This window comes from Colias eurytheme, chromosome 20 (genome assembly GCF_061535395.1).
Source record: "Colias eurytheme isolate Ceu_HAF_F1 chromosome 20, ilColEury1 Martin Lab GWU primary, whole genome shotgun sequence".
NCBI lineage: Eukaryota > Metazoa > Arthropoda > Insecta > Lepidoptera > Pieridae > Colias > Colias eurytheme.
The window spans coordinates 2058837-2077824 of NC_142999.1; the positions used below are offsets into that span (position 1 = coordinate 2058837).

At 35.3% G+C, this 18988-nt stretch overlaps 2 protein-coding genes across 4 annotated transcripts in view; one reads left to right on the forward strand and one right to left on the reverse strand.

The window, feature by feature from the left end:
• The window catches only part of l(3)73Ah (polycomb group ring finger 3-like lethal (3) 73Ah), an 80497-nt gene that overhangs the window by 19631 nt on the left and 41878 nt on the right, over positions 1 to 18988 (reverse strand). The gene's annotated exons all lie outside the window — the stretch shown is intronic.
• LOC149899493 (uncharacterized) lies at positions 9938 to 17291 on the forward strand. 3 transcript variants are annotated; one of them, XM_090113983.1, is made up of 11 exons: positions 9938 to 10318; positions 10622 to 10828; positions 11943 to 12061; positions 12134 to 12422; positions 12523 to 12615; positions 13787 to 13837; positions 13984 to 14125; positions 14872 to 14996; positions 15293 to 15412; positions 15515 to 15656; positions 16434 to 17290. In XM_090113983.1, exons 1-11 carry the CDS (start codon positions 10204 to 10206, stop codon positions 16747 to 16749), a joined length of 1719 nt encoding a protein of 572 aa, XP_089970109.1. In that variant the 5' UTR covers positions 9938 to 10203; the 3' UTR covers positions 16750 to 17290. The 3 variants fall into 3 exon arrangements, with proteins under 3 accessions (XP_089970109.1, XP_089970110.1, XP_089970111.1); XM_090113984.1 differs by lacking the exon at positions 11943 to 12061; XM_090113985.1 differs by lacking the exons at positions 9938 to 10318; positions 10622 to 10828 and having other exon boundaries at positions 11704 to 12061; positions 16434 to 17291.

The window sequence follows — 18988 nt, forward strand, 5'->3', positions numbered from 1 at the left end:
TACTGTATGCATAGATCTGACCATGTAGTAGCTAGTTTTTGTTGTCTGCTGAAGTCTGTACGCAATGAAAATGTCTGCCGTTTCGAAAATAAGTTTTTAAGACCCTTATAAATAAAATATATGAATAGCAGATCTGGTCAAATACTTTCAAAATTGTATTTTTTTCAGCACTTTCATAAGTGTCTGCCAGAATGTTATCCGCGTGATAATGGTCTGCCATTGTTATTTTCCGATAATAATAATAATCTATTTTCAAATATCAAAATGGCAGACGTGGTCAAATGGTTTCAAAGTTCGCCAAAAATTACCACCTGTCTTACCTAAGCGCGCGGCTCGTCCACCACTCTGGGCTTAGTGACTCCTCATCTCATGTATAGTAGGTATAGGGGAATCAACACACAAAAATCCAGGTCTGGTCAAATACATACAGGTAGCTTTGCGCTAGCTCTCTAGCTATTAGTAATAGTATTGAAAAAAACATTATGAATAAGTTCAAATTATTGCTAAAAGATTTCCTTAACCATGTGTATTTTTTGGGATATGCAGTACGGCAACACTGAATGGCGTCGTATTTTCGTAAACATTTTTAAAGTACAGGTGAAATTTCGAATAATACGATTATTCCTGATCGTGCGTGATCCCAGTGTCTCACTTATTTTTTGTTATATTTTTTTTACACAGTTTTATGGCACAAACAGGCATTTTACTTCGGGTTTTGTCCAAAATCTTCAAAAACTATCGGTATGCCCTCTCCACACAATGCTTGTGACACGACTGGCTCGGGTACGCCGAATTCGGCGTACTAAAAGTTGCCGCATTTTTCAAGTACGCAAGCGGCATCTAGTCGTAGCGCGCGCGCGGAGACCAATCCATAATCTAAGGGCGTATTCAGAAAGAAAGCTTGAAACTTATAAGCGCTTATCGGCGCTTGTCATGTTCATATATTTTCCTGTCAGTGCTGTCAACCCGCGCAGGAAAATATATGAACATGACAAGCGCCGATAAGCGCATAAAAGTTTCAAGCTTTCTTTCTGAATACGCCCTAAGGATATGTTCTTTACTTGCTCTGTGCCCTGTGGACATCATAGACTATAATATATACGTGCTATATACTTATCATTGGTTTCTCTGTCTACGCTTCATGGACAAATAAAAATTTATAGGACTTAGAGCGTTTTCACATTATCCGATCCGATATCGGATATCGGAAGTCGATAGCCGATATCCGATATCGGAGGGAAGTAAATTGTATGAAATATGTGCCTGTCTTTCACATTGTCCGGTCCGATATCGAATATCGGAGCCAACACCGATATTCCCAGTGGCTATCGGACGATAATGTTCAGTGTTGTCAACTCAATTTTCGAAAAGGCAGTATACCAACAGCAAAAAAGCACTAGTTTGTGTATTTACAGTCTTATAGGGTCTGTCTCTCGCTCAATCTTTAAAAAAATTCTTTGCTTTTAACCTAAAACCCTTTCTATTAAAAGAAACCTTTTTTTATTAAGAAAACACACATTTAAGTATTTATAGGCATTTAAAATACGATTTATACGGCAGGTATTTTTATTTGCCGTATTAAAATATACGGCAATTGGCTGAACTTAAGTAAACAAAAATATATTGCGTTCTTAAATTCAAATATCTATCTTCGAAAACATTAGTGTCTATCATCTTTATTTTATCTCATTCTGCCTCGCTCCTCCTCCTACTCGGATATTGGTTGTGCTGTTTATTGTATTGTTGTCATTGAGTGCCTTGTTTTTAACCGACTTCAAAAAAAAGAGGAGATTTCACACCGATTTTATTTTTATTTTGAATTTACAACAAAGAATACAAAGTTTGAAAACTCTTAATTCTAAAATAATTGGTTATGAGAATAAAATAATTTATGTAAGTATCTTTACTTACAGGAAATTACAACAATCATATTACAAATATATTTGTAATTTGAACGAGTGACAATATTATTTTAGGATATTACAGTGTAATAAGAAAAAGAAAAGAAAATGTGAACAAAGATTGTATCACTTAATAAATTTATCATTGGTACTACATGAACTTTTATAAATATATGTAGTGAAAAAATGACTAAATGACTAGGTACGTCTTGCTAAAAATACATTTATTAGATTTTGAAAGGTATTTACTAATATGTATTACCATGGACAAATATAAATTATATTCGTCCATGGTATTACTAAAACTATTAACTAATACTAGGTTGTAGAATGGTATTGATATAAATTTATTTAATTTATATTGTGTTAACATAAGTATATTATGTTATACAAATGACCGATATCAAAACTATTTAGTAAATAGCACATCTAAATAATATGCAGTAATTTGTGATATCAAATCTTTTTTTTACATTTTACTTTTCTTTTTTGAAGTTGTTTTTCTTTATCGTAGTTATTTTTAATGTACATGTACAACTATTAGTTAGTTTTTTAAAGAAACGAATCTTCAATGGCGGCGCTTATCATTCCCTCTCGCTCACACACGGCCGTACGGTATGCAAAAAAAAATGGAAAAATAAAATCACTAAAATGTATTTGATTTTCCCTATAATAGTTTTTATCATAAATTTACAATGACAATTATGCATTTGTGAAAGTAAATAATGTTTTATTGGAATTTGACAAAATATGTTCTTTGGGAAAAGTTGTTCAGTTTTATGGGCTTATTACAAGTATTATGGGGATTTTATTATATTCTGTATACGTAAATATGATAATTCATATAAATACACAAATACAATAACAAAAAAGTTTGTCAACAAACAATTTGAAATAATTAATAAAATAATTATCAATTTACGTTATTTTTATTTTCTTTTTTGATGATCCTACCATCTGTCAAAGTCAGCTTTGGCCGCCATTGAAGATTCGTTTCTTTATTGAACTGACTAATATGATTTATAACATTTGTTTTTTTTTTAATTATACCTTTTTTATCAACTGGCAATTTAGTTTAGTTTTCTCTAAAAATTTCTGGCAACACTCATGATGATATCGGAACGATTTTATCGGACAATGTGAAAGGGCAAATTGTATCCGATATCGGATATCGGCTATCGGCGTCCGATATCCGATATCGGATCGGATAATGTGAAAACGCTCTTACAATCGCCAAAGGGCGTATTCAGAAAGAAAGCTTGAAACTTATAAGCGCTTATCGGCGCTTGTCATGTTCATATATTTTCCTGTCAGTGCTGGTAACCCGCGCAGGAAAATATATGACGGCGCGCCGATAATTACTGTACTAAATAATAATTATCTGGCATAGTTGATTTCACGTAGTTAAATTGTTTGTTTTGATTGTCAATGTCAAAGTATTATGTTGTGTTGCCAGTAATGAAAATATTGTGAAGTAAGGTTGACACATGACGTTATAAAAATAAGAGCGGGTAGTCCCGAATAGGGTAGTGGGTTGGCACGATGGTGACAGCTGGCATTCTACTGTCAGTTGTGCACAGAGGCACACGCGTACTAACCTATTGGCTCTTAATCTGTTTTCATCTTGATTGTTACGCAAAATTGTGAAGTACTGTAAATTTTAATAAACTATCTGATTGGCGTTTGAGAAAATAGTGAGTTTATTTCGGTGTTCCCATCACTACTAAACCACCGCTATGTCTGATAACGGAGATCATACCGCCGAGCCTTCCGACGTTCCGTTATCAGAAGTGGGATTACTCCGTGCATCTCAGGAGCAGCATGCAGCCCACTCAGGTCAGATTGAACAACCTTCTTTAGAAAAAGAGTGCGACCGTTGGAAAACACTGTTTGAATTGCAGCAACGAAGTTTGACAGATTTGATACGGGCAATTCAAGAACCTCGGCTATCTGTATCAAAAATAGCTTTACCCGAATTTAATCCTGACCTTAAGGATAGCGATGCTCGTGCTTGGTGCGAAACAGTTGACCTATGCTTGCAAAAAAAAACACTTTCTGGTGGAGACCTGATAATAACCATGAGTAAAGCACTCAAAGGAATTGCGGCATCATGGCTAGCACAGTCTAGTTATCCTGGAATAACATGGGCCCAATTAAAGGATCTATTTTTAGCTAGATTCGATTTCGTTGAAACTCCTGCAGCAAACTTATGGCGATTGTTTAATGGAAATCCAAAGGAAGGTGAATGCTTATCCTCTTATGCCTGCCGATTTATGAGTGCAATAATGGCAAGATGGAAATCTTTATCAACGGAACAAATTGCCATTGCTGTTACACTAGCACACGCTGCAAAAATCGACCCAAGATTGCAGAGATTGGCTTTTACAACGGAAATAGACAACCGTATAAAATTACAACAAGAACTTATGGCATTTACGTTTAGAAAAAGAGGACCTCCAGCTCAAGAGCAGGTGACATCAGCTGTAGAAGCAAAGAAGCCGCGTCCCGAAAACTCTCGTAGGTGTTACAATTGCAACAAGTCCGGACACGTGGCTACTGAATGTCGATGGATTGGTAATCGTGATGACACTAAAGCACAAACCGAAACTTCAAGCAACTCTGTAACTCATGCTTCAAAGGAGGGCAGTGCACCGAAGAAGACCATCACTTCAACCTGCTTCAAATGCGGTGAACAGGGCCATATCGCAACGCGGTGCCCCGGCAAGGAGGCGAAATCCAACGAGGCTCGAGTGGAACGTCGTGTGGATATCTGCGCTATCAAACCAGCTACTGATGATCTTTCGGACGAAACCGGTGAGAAGTTTTCATTTTGTTTCGATTCTGGTGTCGAATGTTCTTTGATAAGGCAGAGCTTAGCAGAACGACTTTCTGGTAAAAGATTATATGGTGCAGTGACATTGCTGTGGCTAGGTAACGCTAGTATACATTGTAACACCCAAATTTTGTCAACGGTCTCGATTCAAGCCTATACGGTACAGTTGTTGTTTTATATAGTGCCGGATAGTAGTATTTCGCATGACATAATGGTAAGTAGAGAATAGAGATCTACTCGTGCTATGCCTGAGTGTTATATTCCCTTGGAGTTTAGCGCTGGGCTAGAAGTCCCTGTCAACCAGGCCGAGTCAGAATGCGCCAGTGACGGCAATGGTGAGTTAACTATTATCTTTAGAGTTTATCACTATTTTGGTAGTACCAGTTATCCTAAGTGGCAAATACAAGCCTGTGTGGCTTTTCATAATTATGCGATGCGTAGCCTGTGTGGCAGTTGCAAGCCTGTGTGGTATTTTAAGAGCCTGTGTGGTATTTTAAGAGCCTGTGTGTCAGTGTTAGAAGCCTGTGTGGCAGATAAGAGCCTGTGTGGCATTGCTAGAAGCCTGTGTGGCATTGTTAGAAGCCTGTGTGGCAGTTAGGAGCCTGTGTGGCAGTAAGGGGCCTGTGTGGCAGTTAGGAGCCTGTGTGGCAGTAAGGGGCCTGTGTGGCAGTTAGGAGCCTGTGTGGCAGTTAGGAGCCTGTGTGGCAGTAAGGGGCCTGTGTGGCAGTTAGGAGCCTGTGTGGCAGTTAGGAGCCCGTGTGGCTGCTTGGAGCCTGTGTGGCAGTTTGTAGGCTGTGTGTGATAACTTATGACGATTTATAGTCTGTGTGACACTCAAAATATTGCGTAGTTTGTATTTAAGCGTATGTGACGTAATTGGACTTATATTGCGCTTTTGAACTGTGTGCCTAGTTTTGAGTGTGACCCACTTTGGTCAGGATGCCCAAGCGGTGCTTGATGTAAAACATTCTCGTTTGCCTGTTTACAGATGATGAAGATGAGCGAAATGACTCCACACACGAGGACGTGTGAATATGCAGGACGGCCGTGACGGCGCGCCGATAATTACTGTACTAAATAATAATTATCTGGCATAGTTGATTTCACGTAGTTAAATTGTTTGTTTTGATTGTCAATGTCAAAGTATTATGTTGTGTTGCCAGTAATGAAAATATTGTGAAGTAAGGTTGACACATGACGTTATAAAAATAAGAGCGGGTAGTCCCGAATAGGGTAGTGGGTTGGCACGATGGTGACAGCTGGCATTCTACTGTCAGTTGTGCACAGAGGCACACGCGTACTAACCTATTGGCTCTTAATCTGTTTTCATCTTGATTGTTACGCAAAATTGTGAAGTACTGTAAATTTTAATAAACTATCTGATTGGCGTTTGAGAAAATAGTGAGTTTATTTCGGTGTTCCCATCACTACTAAACCACCGCTATGTCTGATAACGGAGATCATACCGCCGAGCCTTCCGACGTTCCGTTATATATGAACATGACAAGCGCCGATAAGCGCTTATAAGTTTCAAGCTTTCTTTCTGAATACGCCCATACCTAGTAAAAAACGTAACTCGTTTCTCAGTTCCCAATTTTGTCGATAGATGTCACTCACAGCAGCATTTGGCATTTTTATAAGTTTTTTTATACATTTAAGAACTAGATGTCGCCTTAGAGCATTAAGTTGGTTTTAAACACAGAACAGTAAAGTAGATAGAAGTGTGATGTGGGCGTGGCCCACGTGTCAATGATAAGTTTAGATCACCTAACTTGCTCTCAGTTGTGCGCAGAAAAATATTCGAGTCGGTTGTCAGCTGTCAAACCTTTTTTCCATATGTATTCATTAATTAGGACGTGTTGTTCGGTATAAAGAGTGCAAAAATGATAGCAGACGAAATAATATCAGCAATGAAGGCATTTCATACCGTCGGTAAGTCTTATTTTAATTTATTTTAATTATATTTTATGTTATAACTTCGCTTGTCGTAATTTGTCAAAATTGTATACAAATATCTAGTCAAAATGAACCTTAATCCATAAGAAATTAGTACTATTATAGATTGAACAGCAAACAAGACTTTCTGGAATATTATTGCAATAAACAAACGAATTTCGCTTTAGTGATGCTTGTTGTGCATATCGACAGTATCGATACTTTAGAAAAGACAAACATTATAAATATTAAATTTTATTTTATTTTTCCTTAGCTTTCATTTGTCTAATTTATTTATAGATTTCCCAAAGAGGCTAATTTAAAAGAGAAATGGATAAATGCAACGTGACGAGTTAACTGGATGCTGAACAGTAGCGGTCTAACAAAGGCCACCGATACATCAAACCTACAGCAGTTCCAAGATTTAAAATTATGCATATTTTCTGTTTTAATTTTGTAAATATAGATTTATACTATTTTATTCCGTTTTTTATTTAATAATAATAATATAAAAAGACGTACTTAGTAGTAATAAACATACTCCAAAGTGTGACGCATTATACTATAAGTACTCATATAAAAGAAAGAAAAAAAAATACACAAAAAATATTTATTTGTGAATTATCGATAACAAGGCTGACATCCCTCAGAGCATAGCATCAGATAAATATCAAGTTAATGTCATTAATGTTGAGTGACACAAATTTCAACCTTATCTCTATGTGCTGCGTTTCAAATTTATATCTATCGAAAACTAACGCCCTCTGTTGTGGAGTAGCTGAATGTTTTCGAATTTGGAATTTCTGTACAATGAGAAACAAAACAGCTAATATACCTAGGGATGTTATACTAAAATAAACCGTAACATGGTGCGTTAGGGTACATATTGAAATGCTGAATTTATAACCTAAGTCAGTTTTTACTCAAATTAAGCTGTCCAATCAAAGGCATAGTTTACTTGTAGTGTACTGTATAACTATCGGTTTAAATGTGTGGGTTTATTTATTTATTTTCTTTATTGGAAAACATACAGAGACAAAGACAGAGATATATAAAACAAAAAATCTTATTAACTAAAGATACATGAAAATGCCTCCTTATAGTGTTTTCACTGGGAACATATGTTATTATTTTTGCCAACACTCAGCAGTAAAAGCGACAAGAAAAAGTAATCGATAAGTAATATTTATCATGCGTACATAAAAACGGAGGTAAACAAGTATTTGCAAAATCTTTACACATTAACATTCTTACATGTTGAATAGCAATTTTTTTACATTCATTTTGTAAGACGAAGAGGAACAAGAAAACATAATATCAAGATCATTCATATAGGTATTATAAAAACTGGAAAGTTGGCGACACTGGTTTTCATACTAATTAGACATTACAGCACTTCTATATGTTTTTACTGTTCTGTGGTTTTAAAAATTTATGTGAAAATATTTTTTTGTCTATGAGTTGATTTAGTGTATACTAGCATTCCACCCGCGGCATCGCCCGCGCAGTCAAAGAAAAACCCGCATAGTTCCCGTTCCCGTGGGATTTCCAGGATAAAACCTATCCTATGTCCTTCCTCGGGTATCAAAATATCTTTATACCAAATTTCATGCGATTTGGTTCAGTAGTTAAGGCGTGATTGAGTAACAGACAGACAGACAGAGTTACTTTCGAATTTATAATATGTAATAATATAAGCATGGACCAATAAATATCAAGGTATAAGTAAGTATGTTTATGGAAGTATGGATTGGTATACTTTCTTGATTTGAAGCGTAAAATCTCGGCGTAAAATAATACTTTCTTGATTTTAATATTTTGACTAATGACGGTCAGTGTTGCCAATGTAGGCGATTTTTCACCATTTAGGTTACTCAGAACGAGAATCAAAAAGAGTTTTAATTTTAAAGTTAAATAAATAATTTGTTAAAATATAGTTCTTCTAGTAAACTTTATATCGAGTACAGCGTTGGTCAGGTCCAGGTCACATCACTAAGATCACGTGGCGGCAGTGAAGTGCGCGAGCGAGCCTGCGCGTGTCCGCCTCCCACCTCCCCTTCACCCCCGCGATGCTAGATTTATTTTCATAAAAATAAGTATAACAATCGACTTGCTGATGAAATGTGATACTGGATTTCAATTTTGTGTATTTTCTAGTATCGTTTTTGCAAGATATAACTGCACATTTCACCATGTTTATTCCTAGATATGAAAAAAATCCAGAGCAACGCACTTCGTCAGCACTCAACCACGACTACGAGCGCGCGCGGCGGGAACGTCGTGTTGTTCCCACCTGTGCCTACTGTTCCCACTTGGTTGTTCGCACTCTATCTTAGATCATTAAGTAATGGATAACACTCGCAGGCGTTTCCCCTTTTGCTGAGGTATAAGATTATTCGAATCGAAAAATCTTATGCTTTCATAAAAACTACTTGCGTAATCGATTACAAACACTCTGCGTATTCGTAAAACATCGAAAGGACGTCTGCGAGTGCTCCGCTAAAAATGCCGTTTTGCACTGTCAAGTCTTGCAGAAGCAATTCAAACATGTCGAATATTAAAAAAGATGGAATAACCTTTAATTTGTGTATATTTTTTTATTTTTTAACGTACATTTCTAATTAAATGCAATTTCTAATAATCGTCGATGTATCGTTTAGCGATATGATCAAGACAAATAATCGAGTCATGTTTCGAGAGAGAAAGAGACGAGACTATCATGGAAAGAAAATATACAAATTTAATCTTTATGTACTAAGAGATAAAGTTGAATTTAAAACGCGATAATGAACCGCATTCCTTACGAGACTATCTTTTAAAGAAATACAAATTTAATCTTTATGATCTAAGTTATAAAGTTGAATTTAGAACGCGATATTGAACCACACTCCCCACGAGACAACTTGGAATGAAATACAAATTTAATCTTTATGAAATTAGGGATAGAGTTGAATTTAAAAACTCGTCGCTTAAAAGGTCGTAAATTTTTACGACTTTCGTGACACAAATTATTTTTGTGAATGTGTGATTGTGTTTCAATAGTGTGAGTTGCCCTCCCCGCACCAAAATCAGCAGAAAGTTTAGTTAGAAGATTTGCCAGCGTACTCCATCCATTACTTAATGATCTAAGCACTCTATAGATATATTATCTATACTCCATCCTATAGGCTACTTCCATGGAACTATAGTCATACTAGTATATATAATTCCATGGCTACTTCACAGGCTACTTCATGCACGAGAAACGGCGACATTAGGGCCAGCTATGTTGGCAACACTGATAACGGTTTGACCGACAGAATACAGATTTAACTTTTTCACCAAAGAGAATACAAATACTACGTTTTTTCACTTCGTTCATCGCTGTTCGAGAGTGACTTCGTGTTTATTTTTCTGGTTTTTTCTACTATTTTACGACCCCTGCTTGCCTATCAGACCCTTTTCTCGCCCAACCGTTTTGACCCTTGCTTGTACCTGGACTTCGTTTTATGCTCAACCTGTGACTACGGCACTGGTGATACTTGTGTGTGGAAGATGTCCTACGTGAGATGTGTTTATGTAGGATGCGAAAAAACAAGTCGAGACGTATCAGTGTTTCGGTTTCCAGTTAACGATGAAGAACGACTTTCGCTCTGGATACAACATTCAGGTAAGGTAGCTCCATAATTTTTATTTTATTTTGCGCTATTACTTACATAAAGACACGGGGGGCGCACGGTAACTGTTTATTATCTTGCGGCACCCTACTCCTAGGGGTAGGGCAGGCAATTAAAAGAACCCTGTAAGTTACCCTGTAGTAACCCTGTAAGTAAGTATGTTAAAACCATAACAATTTAGAATAATAACCTACTGACCAATAAAATTGTGCCATGAAGCCCTGGCTTTCTGCTTGTCACTAAAAAGTAAGTACAAATTTAATAATTTGATTAAAATTGAGCTTTAATCTTTGCAGGAAATTTATTTTTGGATTCCTTGACCAAAGATGAACTATACTGTAGATTCATTTGTGCTGACCACTTTGATGAGTCCGTCATCCATAAAGGAATCAAGAGAAACCGACTTATTGGAAAAGCAGTACCTGTCCATTATCAAAAAGCTGGCGTTGTTGAACAACCATCGATTTCTGCACATGCACAGAAAACTAAAGATATGGAAATTGGTAAATATTTCAATTCATGTTTTAATTTACTAGGAGATACTTATGTTAATAATTGTAATTAAAATTCATGCCTAAAATAATTCTGATCCACATTGACAGGATGTTACAGTGGTTTTCACTCTTCAATTAATTAAAAAAGCCTTCAAACATAATGAAACTGAACAACTTTTTCTACAGTGCAGCACTATACTATGTACAATGTACATACATACTGCAGTACAGTGCGCTCAACTAGCCTCAGTAAATCTTAATACTATTATAAAGGCGAAAGTTTGTATGGATGTATGGATGTTTGTTACTCTTTCACGTAAAAACTACTGAACCGATTACAATGAAATTTAGCACACATATAGAGGGTAATTTGGATTAACACATAGGATAGGTTTTATCCCGGAAATCCACGGGAACGGGAACTATGCGGGTTTTCCTTTGAAAACGCGGGCGAAGCCGCGGGCGGAAATCTAGTAGTCACATAAATAAATGTATCCAAGTTAGCTAACTGCATCAATGCATTTAAGTCAATAGCTTGTATTCAAACCGATGAATGTAAATGAATGCTGGACTGGACTGAACGGACAACTCTTTCCATGGCAATGATTAACCCATTGACCACCGTAAGGCCCGATCGGGGCGCGACACAATAGATTTTCTATTGTGTCTGTGATTCCGAGGACTGATGGATTAAGACGGTTTTGAAATAATCTACATTTTAGTTCAAGCCCTTTGATTCTATTAGTCCATGATACTTATTGTGGACATGTTGACAGATGTCAATGTCATAACAATTTGAATTGCTATAGGGCGTATTCAGAAAGAAAGCTTGAAACTTATAAGCGCTTATCGGCGCTTGTCATGTTCATATATTTTCCTGCGCCGACAAGCGCCGATAAGCGCTTATAAGTTTCAAGCTTTCTTTCTGAATACGATCTTACTTGCTCTGTGTACTATATTACTTGCTCTGTGGCTCTGTGTTCAAAGTTCAAACTTCAGTCTTCAATATTGTTTTAAACTTTAAAACAGCACACTAAATAAAAATACTCACACATTATGCTTTAATATTAATACACCAAATTTTCATACCAGTTTTTATTAAATATGACAATTGACACAACAGACTTTCAGGACATATGTAGAATATGTCTTGAACGATCCCGAGCAACTTTTAATATTTTCACTTGTTATTACGCGAAAATATTATACTGTGAAATGCTGTCGGATTGTACAAAAATAAAGGTAAACTTTAAGTTTTTACCAAATTTTATAGCAGAAAATGTCATTCTTCATTAATTTTCCATAATATTGCAGCCTGATAAAGAGGATGGTTTGCCACGGCTCATTTGTAAAAATTGCTTTCGGCAGTTGAAGAGAACATATAATTTCAATATACAATGTGTAGAGAGTGAGATAAAATTAAGGAACCTTCTAAATAGTAATGATACAATAATTACGGAAGAGAAAGAAAAATGCATTGGAATCGAAGACGAAATACAAGATCTATGTGATAGTGTGAATGATGAAATAGAAGATTTGAATGACAAATCTGTAGAATTATTGTTAAAAGAAGAAAAAGCTATTGATGAGGATATAAAGTCAGGTAAACTTGTTTGAGTATATTTTATTATCTTATGAGAAAACCATAATGTTAAAAATTTCCACTAAAAATTATGTACTTCATAAAACAATATTAATTTCAGAACCTGGTTACAACGACAATGAGGAAAGTGACACTTGGAATGATGATGATGATAATTTACTTAATCAGTTCAAAACGGCACCAGAAGCTGAAGGTTTGCGATTCTTTATTATTTTATGTATATACAAGTGGTCGGCCCCGGCTTCGCCCGTGGTACATATTTAGTATCCTATGTCCTTCTCCTGGCACTATACTACTTCCCTGCCAATTTTCAGCTAAATCGGTTCAGCCGTTCTTGAGTTATAAGTGGAGTAACTAACACAACTTTCTTTTATATGTATAGATTACTTTTGTACATTGATTAGATTCCAAGTTTTTATAAAACATGATCACAAAAGGTTTGATCTGTATCTCATATTTTCTCATTTTCTACCATATGGCATACAAATATGCTGGAAATTTCCATTGTAGTCCATACATTTTTAACAGTCAAAAGCGTTATTATTTTATTTAATTATATAACATACTTTTTTCACACCCCGGACACTCCATACAAAATTATCGTTTTGACAGTCACACTGTAGAGACTGCAAAAGTGTGTGTTAACGCTTTATGGTTGGCACATTTGTGACTAGCGTAAAAAAAATTCGCGTTTTTCTGATGAATTACATCCGTAAACAGCACAATATCTAACCATTTTCTACGAAAAACGATAATCACAAATCCAAAATAATAAAATGACTTTAAGTCAATTTGATTAATGTTGTCAATCTTCGTTGCGTATGGGCGTATTCAGAAAGAAAGCTTGAAACTTATAAGCGCTTATAAGCGCTTATCGGCGCTTATAAGCGCTGGTAACCCGCGCAGGAAAATATATGAACATGCGCTTATAAGCGCTGATCGGCGCCGACAAGTTTGTTGAAACTTGTTGGAACTTGTCGGCGCCGATCAGCGCTTATAAGCGCATGTTCATATATTTTCCTGCGCGGGTTACCAGCGCTTATAATCGCCGATAAGCGCTTATAAGTTTCAAGCTTTCTTTCTGAATACGCCCTATCGTCCCTGTAGAAAATGTGGACCATTTTTAGCCTGATCGTGCGGGGTGAGGTAAGTGTTTAATTTTGGCGGGAGGCGGAGAGCTAAACGCTACAGAACGGACATTCTGTAGCGTTTAGCTACTATTATGTATTCTGTGCTTTCTTATTATTTCCTCTTAAGTATTCCTTCTATTTCATTTTAAAGTTTGAACTGAACTTTTTTTATCCAGTTTCCATAAAAATTAATCACATCTTGAAACTGAAGCATGACATTACATTTGTTTCCAGAAGCAAATGGCGAGGTAATAACAAAGAAAAAAAGAGAGCGCAAGAAAAAAGGTAGGACAAGTTCTTTTTTCTTTCATAAATTGAATTAATAAAATCAATTAAGTGCTTGAGTTAAATCATAAGAAACAAACAAAAATCTTCTCTTTATCATATAACAACTATTTTATTAAGCAACTTACAATATTTTATCAACTTAGATGGAACATGGTACAGCAAGTTACCACACCAGTGCGAAGTCTGCGGCAAGATACTGTGTTCTATAAGCAGTTTGAACACCCACAAAATAACTCACACGGACATCAGGCGTTATAAGTGTACCGAGTGTCCTGCGACTTTCAAGTGAGTTTCGTTTATTATGTTTTATCTTATTTTCCGTGATTAGTATACATTTTTTTAAGTTTTTGAAATGTTTAGTATAATGACCTTACCTTACCTACCTTAACCTTACCTACATAAGGTTATTATGGAGGATATTACTTTAATGATAAATATGCTATCCAATCGTAACTAATAATTATATTTTATTTATATTATAATTAAGATTTTAAGTTGTCACCAAGTGGCCGATTCACTGCACTATCACAATTATAAAGTCATTCTTTCATTCTGACTGACCGGTTGGCTTGGTTGGAAGTGGCCCTGCCGTCCAAGCCAGAGGTTGTGGGTTCGATTCCCACCCGGGGCAAATATTTGTGTGATGAACATAGATGTTTGCTCTGTGTCTGGGTGTTAATTATCTATATAAGTATAATTTATTTAAAATTATATATGTATATGTATGTTTATCAGCCATCTGGTTTCCATAACACAAGCTAAAGCTTAGTATGGGATCAGATCGTGCCGTGAGTGAAATTATTTGTCCTGAAATATTTATTATTTATTCTGCTTTCACACTCACGTTCAAAAAGTGTCAAAGCAAAAACCTGCATACACGATAAATAGACTTTGAGCTTTACTACCACGAAGTAAAGTCCTTATTTCAATAAATGTTTTATGCAACGGTGTTCAGACATAAAAAAAGTCTTTGAAAGCCAAAAATCGTCTTTTGTTCATCAGTGTCTTGAAATATATATTTTTTATTACAGAGGATACAGCGGTTTGTTCCAACACAAAAGTTTACATACTGGCGAGAAACCATATCATTGTGAATATTGTCCGAAACAGTTTAGAAAAAAAAGAGCACTTGTTAATCATATACGTATGCATACAGGTATGATATATTTTTTTGTAAGTTAAGCTGTGTTTGTTTAATTAATTAAGCATTTAAATTTTAAAGTATTTAAAGTATTAATGTAATGGCTCAGTGAAATTATATTAATTCTGTTTTTGTAGCAATTTGTAAATATTTGGTCCTTCGAGTCGGATTTTTTTCAAATTAAAAGAAAATATTCTTGTTTGGATAGTCCCTTTATCGAGAAAATATTGTGTTATCTAGTAAAGTTTATTAATAAAGCAGAAAGTAATATTAATAATATCCTCTAAAACTATTAAATATAACATTTTCAGGTGAAAAGCCATACAATTGCAATATTTGCTTCAAGAGATTCTCTCAAAGCGCTCATCTGGCGATACACATTAAACGGCATACCGGGATCCAGCCGTATCTGTGCCAGGAATGTGGGAAAGGTATATAATATTATAATTAAAATAAGAATGATTTACTTTTCATAAAAATCTACCGTACTTACAAGTTACACAAACAATGATGTAAAACTGATATTATTGCAGGATTCCCAATAAAAGCGGAGCTCAATGTGCATCAAAGAGTACACAATAGAGAGAAGCCATATTCTTGTCATCTCTGTGAAAAGACATTTGCCACTGCTAGCTATTTGTCCATCCATGTACGAATACATAAAAAAGAAGTTAGGTAAATATTTATTTTCTTATAACAACTTAACAACAAGAATGATTTTATCATGGACGTATAAAAAAAGACGGACGCCGTATTACGAACAAACAACGTGAAGCCACCACAGTAAGCTAGCGATCGTGTAAAGACAATAAACACGCACACACTCTCACCATAGTAAGCTAGTCGGCCGCCATTACGTCGTGAACTACCGACTGATTAACTGCGTCACTGTTTCACAAAAAATATTTAAAATGCCGTCTTGCGTGGTTAAATGGTGTCGCAACAGTACAATTTTAAATAACAAAACATAAGGGATTACATTCCACAGGGAAGCAAGTTATTTATTTTATGTTTTAATGACAAAATTATTACGGCAAAATTTATAGAAAAAAATACAGCCGCCATTGTCATCAGGACAGCTGTTGCCATGGCAACATGGCACACACACATGGATGTTTCGCCGCCATTACTAGGCTTCACTCAATGTTTAGGCGATATACCGTCCGTCTTTTTTTATACGTCCATGGATTTTATATTAAGTTTTTATCTCTAAGTACATAAAAAATGAATGGTATGTGATAAAATTGGTTATAAATTATCTTATTATTATATTAGAAGACAGGTCAAAACTGTACCCTAAAGAAGTAGATTTCCCTTAAAATTCTTATGATTTAATTCTAAAATTCAATCGACCAGCATATAACATAAAGTATTAATTACCTGACTCTATTTACTACTACTATCTACTTATGTAAAGATACGTATTATATAAAAATATTTGCCTCTTTCCAGATATAATTGTAAATACTGCCACCGCGGTTTCATAACGCACAGTTCCTACAACGTTCACGTAAAACGTCACGGGCAAAAGGACTATGCCTGCGAGTGTGGAAAGACATTCTACACTTCTTCAGAACTAAAACTACATAAAATAGTACATACAAAAAAAAAATGCGAAAAAAGATACCAATGCAAAATATGCGATAGAAAATTCACGCAAGGGGGCCATTTAGGTCGACATTTTAGAAAAGCCCACGCGAAACCGAACGCGCCTTTACCACCGTCGGATTACTATAAAATATTACTTCCACAGACTTTTAATAATTAACTAAAAATATCCTGTCCAGGATTTTTTCAGTAAACCCATCTTTAATAGATTTTTTAATAGACTACATTTATTATAAAATTGGTCTCATTCTATTATCACGCCGGTACAGGTCGACCTATATTCGGATCTTAGACCAATAAAATTATGAGTTTTATTTTATTGTGATTTTATGGTGAAAGAAATAAGTATCGAAGTTTGTTCCGATAATTAAATGTAAGTTAATAGCGAGGATAAGCCATACGATTGCGAATATATATTTGTTGTATTGATTTACTCAGAAAATTCTATACTTACAACTATTAAAGTGTCTTACTGAAGCTGGCGTAATCATGGATGCATGGAAGATTAAAATAAGACAAAGTTTATATTTAAATAAATGAAAATGATTTTCAAACACTGGTTTTCATTTAAATTGTAGAAATCTAATCATTAAAATCTCAGTCCAAAGGATTTACAGAATCAGGGATTATTTCTATTTCTGATATCGTAGAATGATCAGAACTTTCATTATGCTCTTATTAATTTACACTTTCCCCACTGCTATCTGCTACCTGTGTAAATAATCATTTTATCAGAAAATTCAACTTTGAAACAAAACTAAGAAGGGGATGTAACAGCAGCTCTTTATAATTTCATACAGAGATAATACGTGCGGTCACCACCTATATATAAAGACGACTGACGAATTTAAGAATTTTTTGACTGACAGGCTACCGTCACCTATCGCCTATATTGTTTTCGATTGTGTATGACTCTGAATTAACTCCTATTTCTTTTGAACAAGGTGCAAGATGCAAGTACATACATTGTTTCGGGCACTTACAATTCAATGATTCGGGGTGATTCGGGTGTTTCTGGAAATACGATAATTAGCGAAGATCTGCATGCGCATTATTAATTTTGCCTTTTGGAGTACTGTAATTATCTGTGATCTGTGGTAATTATAGTCCTTTTCCCAAGCCTTTTCCCTGTGCTTTTCCCCTAAGATGATTCCTGTGACATATCGTTTGTTGACACGTGTAGAGATTGCCTTTACTGAAATCGTATCGATTGTTTCCGATAATCGATAATATTTTATATGGAAATGAATTCGATTTGAATAAAGGACCAAAATTAGTTATTTCGGCATTTCGCCAAAAATTAACTAAGGAAAGTTAGCAAACAACAGCGACAAAAAGTGAACAATAACAATTATTAATAATAACAGAATACCACGTAAAGTATCAATATAAAAATGCTACTTGTATACAAGGCTGACGGACTCTTACAGGCGATTGAGATTGTAAAGTAAGTGATGACCGCTGCAGTTGCTGCATATAATTCCTTCAACATCGCATTCCTTGTATGAGTGCTGTCCAGCACATGAAGAGCACATTTGTGTACCTCTGCAAGCTTTTGCTGAATGATAAAACTTAAGGCATTTATAACATTGTAGCAGGGGTGGGATGTACAACTGGAATGGGTATCTGAACATTTGTTTATAAGCATATTGCGGCAGTGTCGTAGTCGCAAAGGTTACTGCAATAGTACCTAATGGTGTCAGTTTTCCATTTACTTTTCTCTGGAATCGTTTTATTGAAATCACTTCCGCATCACAAGTGATAATCTTGTATATCTTGTTAAATCTGTGGGGACATGTCGAATGACCCTAGTGGATTCTGTTAAGTGCGACGACACAAATGCTTTTAATTTATTTTTTAAAAGAAATTTCTCCATTTTAGATACTGTTTTTTTAAATGTAACACCAAGTTTAAAAGCATTGACTCTGTGCACACCAGCAATACCTTTAACATGCTCAGTGAAAAGTTTAGTAAGCGCTATTGGATTTTTATTACCAATTTTTTCACTGTCGAGAGATTCTACGTATAGGTACTATACAGTCTGTGCTTTGATTATCTGGGAACTGTCTCGTATAATTTGGTTTGGTAAAAATAATTTTTGAAATCGAGATCTTTCTTCGTCGTAGTCAATTTTCTTTTTTTAGTGTCTTTTTGACGGGGCTTTCGTCACCGAATCGACTCCCATAATATTTCAAATATATATTTTGGTGTGTATTAATTAACTAAAGGAACAATTATTTACAGTATTTACTATTTATACAAAATGTTGAAAAATTTAATCGCAGAAAAAATTAAACATCCAGCTTAGTTTGACTTCCCGCCAAAAAGTCAGCCATTTTAATCGAAGTGACCCCGTGCTGCCAGCTCAATAAACTGATCGAATTTTATAATAATCCAAA

Bases quoted from the DNA above. Each gene is read 5' to 3' on its own strand.
- LOC149899493 (XM_090113983.1), top strand. From the start codon at position 10,204: ATGTCCTACGTGAGATGTGTTTATGTAGGATGCGAAAAAACAAGTCGA. The intron at 10,829-11,942 runs GTAAATATTTCA...TTGACACAACAG, and splicing joins AACTAAAGATATGGAAATTG to ACTTTCAGGACATATGTAGA. The intron at 14,126-14,871 runs GTGAGTTTCGTT...TTTTTATTACAG, and splicing joins GAGTGTCCTGCGACTTTCAA to AGGATACAGCGGTTTGTTCC.